Below are 2,135 nucleotides of genomic sequence, written 5' to 3' on the forward strand. Positions count from 1 at the left end.
TCATCTCCTGCTCGCTCAGCGGGGGCATGTCGTGGATTTGCTTGTAGTATCGCTGCACGATCTTCCTGTATTCGGGGATCTCCTTGGCATACAGGAGTTTATTGGTGGGGGAGTCCTAGAGCGAGATACAGAAGTCAGACCCTGAGAACCTGTTATCCTGTTTGCCTGACCGAAGCGCTGACCATCAGCCACGGACTCCAGCCACAGCTGGGTTCAGAAGCAGCCACATCTTTGCTCCTGGCTGTACACAGAGCAGGGAGCGGCGGGATGGCACCCAGGCACAAAGCAGCTAATGACAGAGGTACTCGCTCAGACACATCAAGGTGCTGCAGACAGGTACCACCTGCCTGCGGAGCCACAGCACCGTCCCTCGGCCCTTCCTCCGAGCACCAGCCAAACGTCTGCCAGCCACAGTGCCCCGGAGCGGAGGGTGGGCTGCGGGAGAGGGGTTCAGTGCACAGCAGGGGCAGGCTGAAAAGCCAGCTCGGGTCAGGGAGGTGGCCTGCTGCCAGGTGATGTGTCAGATGAAACACTTGTGCCCCGTGGCTCTGCCTGTGGAGAGCGGTAACGAGGGAAGGGCTTCTGCACGAATGGACTCGGGCCTCGTGGGCAGCCAGCTCGATTTAAACGCAAGAACAAAGCTCTCTCACAAGCTGAACTCTGTCAGTTGAAAAGTTCCTCTTGGATTTTTCATGTAGCTTTGATTTATTCTGCATTGACTAGCCCAGCCTGCCCTATATTGAGTGCATCTAAAGTAATTAACAGAAAATACTGAGTTCTCTTGATTAATATCAGCCTTGACAAAGCCGCGTTAACCTCCCAGCCACACGATCAGGTCGTACTAGTGACGGCATAACCCCGCCTGCGCTTCTCGCAAACGCGGCCACGAATGGTTTTAACCTCGGGGCCACCCTGCCCCGCTGCTGTCGTTACCCCGGGACTGAACCTGGCCGACTGGCCGAGCGCTGCACCCCAAAGGAAACAGCCCTGGGCTCGGGGACACGCAGGGCAGTGAGATCAGCGTGTCCCCCCACCCCGACGCTGGAGAGTGGCATGGCTCTGGTGCTCTGGCAGGTGGAGGGGGAAGGGATGCTCTGCAGCCGGCGGGGGACCTGGACACGCAGGGCAGTGAGATCAGCGTGTCCCCCCACCCCGACGCTGGAGAGTGGCATGGCTCTGGTGCTCTGGCAGGTGGAGGGAGAAGGGATGCTCTGCAGCCGGCGGGGCCCTGGCGGCGGCAGCGGCATCCTCAGCTGTGCCGGGCCGTGCCGAGGAAGCCCGGGGTACCTGCAATCTGCTGCTGCAATCTGCAGCGCGGCTAACGCTGCCGGGCAAATGGGAAATGGCACCAGGCTGTGGCACCAGATCCCTCAGCAGTTTATTTTCAAACCCAGTGACGAGGCATTACAGGAATATGGCCAAGTTACAGAGCCTGCTCACAACGATTTTTTTTCCCCTTGGAACCAGAAAAGAAACCCATGCTGCCTCTTCTTTAAGTTTATTTTTAATTTGTGCCTGATGTGTCCATTTGATGAAGAGAAGGGCCCTGGTTTATTGACTGGCTTGTGCTCTGGAGGTGTACGGAGTCTGAGCCCACTCTCCCCTCTGCAGCCCAGAGAGCAGAATGCTGAATCCAGCCCGGAAAACGCTCAGCGATACGCTGTGTGTATTCACAAGCTGGTTTTTATGCTGAGATTTATTCTTCCCACATTACTCAACAATTCCTTCACTTAAGCTATTGTATTCCTGGAAAATGTTTCCATCTGCTGTCTGACTCCAGATGACCCCTCTTCCCCTCACCCACAGCTTGACAAGGACAAATTGTAGATGTTTCATAACGCATGCAAAAAAAAGCCCAAAACCCAAACAAACAGAAAATCAAGCACTCATTAGATCTTCCTCCAGTATTAACCTCTCCCAGTGAAGGCTTCCTGTTGCTCTCAGTCTGGGGGATGCTCTGAGCAGCGCCCGCCTCCGCCTCCCTCTCTGTAGGGTCCCCTCTACGTCACACACCGCGCTGCCGCCAGCCTCTGGGGCAGGGGGGGCTGCGGGGGACGAGTTACAGCATTTCTCAATACAGCTTATTTATGTCAGGAAGTCTCAAATGTCAACGGAGCGCTGAGCCAAGCCAGTGG

General features: G+C 56.1%; 1 protein-coding gene across 1 annotated transcript in view; it reads right to left on the reverse strand.

Moving 5' to 3' along the window:
- LOC104490665 (plexin-D1-like) overlaps window positions 1-2,135 on the reverse strand; it is a 29,209-nt gene that overhangs the window by 2,722 nt on the left and 24,352 nt on the right. The window contains 1 exon segment of the mRNA XM_010132981.1: window positions 2-115. Within this exon segment, the coding sequence (XP_010131283.1) occupies window positions 2-115 (114 nt within the window).

Source organism: Buceros rhinoceros, unplaced genomic scaffold (assembly GCF_000710305.1).
Source record: "Buceros rhinoceros silvestris isolate BGI_N320 unplaced genomic scaffold, ASM71030v1 scaffold21163, whole genome shotgun sequence".
Lineage (NCBI taxonomy): Eukaryota > Metazoa > Chordata > Aves > Bucerotiformes > Bucerotidae > Buceros > Buceros rhinoceros.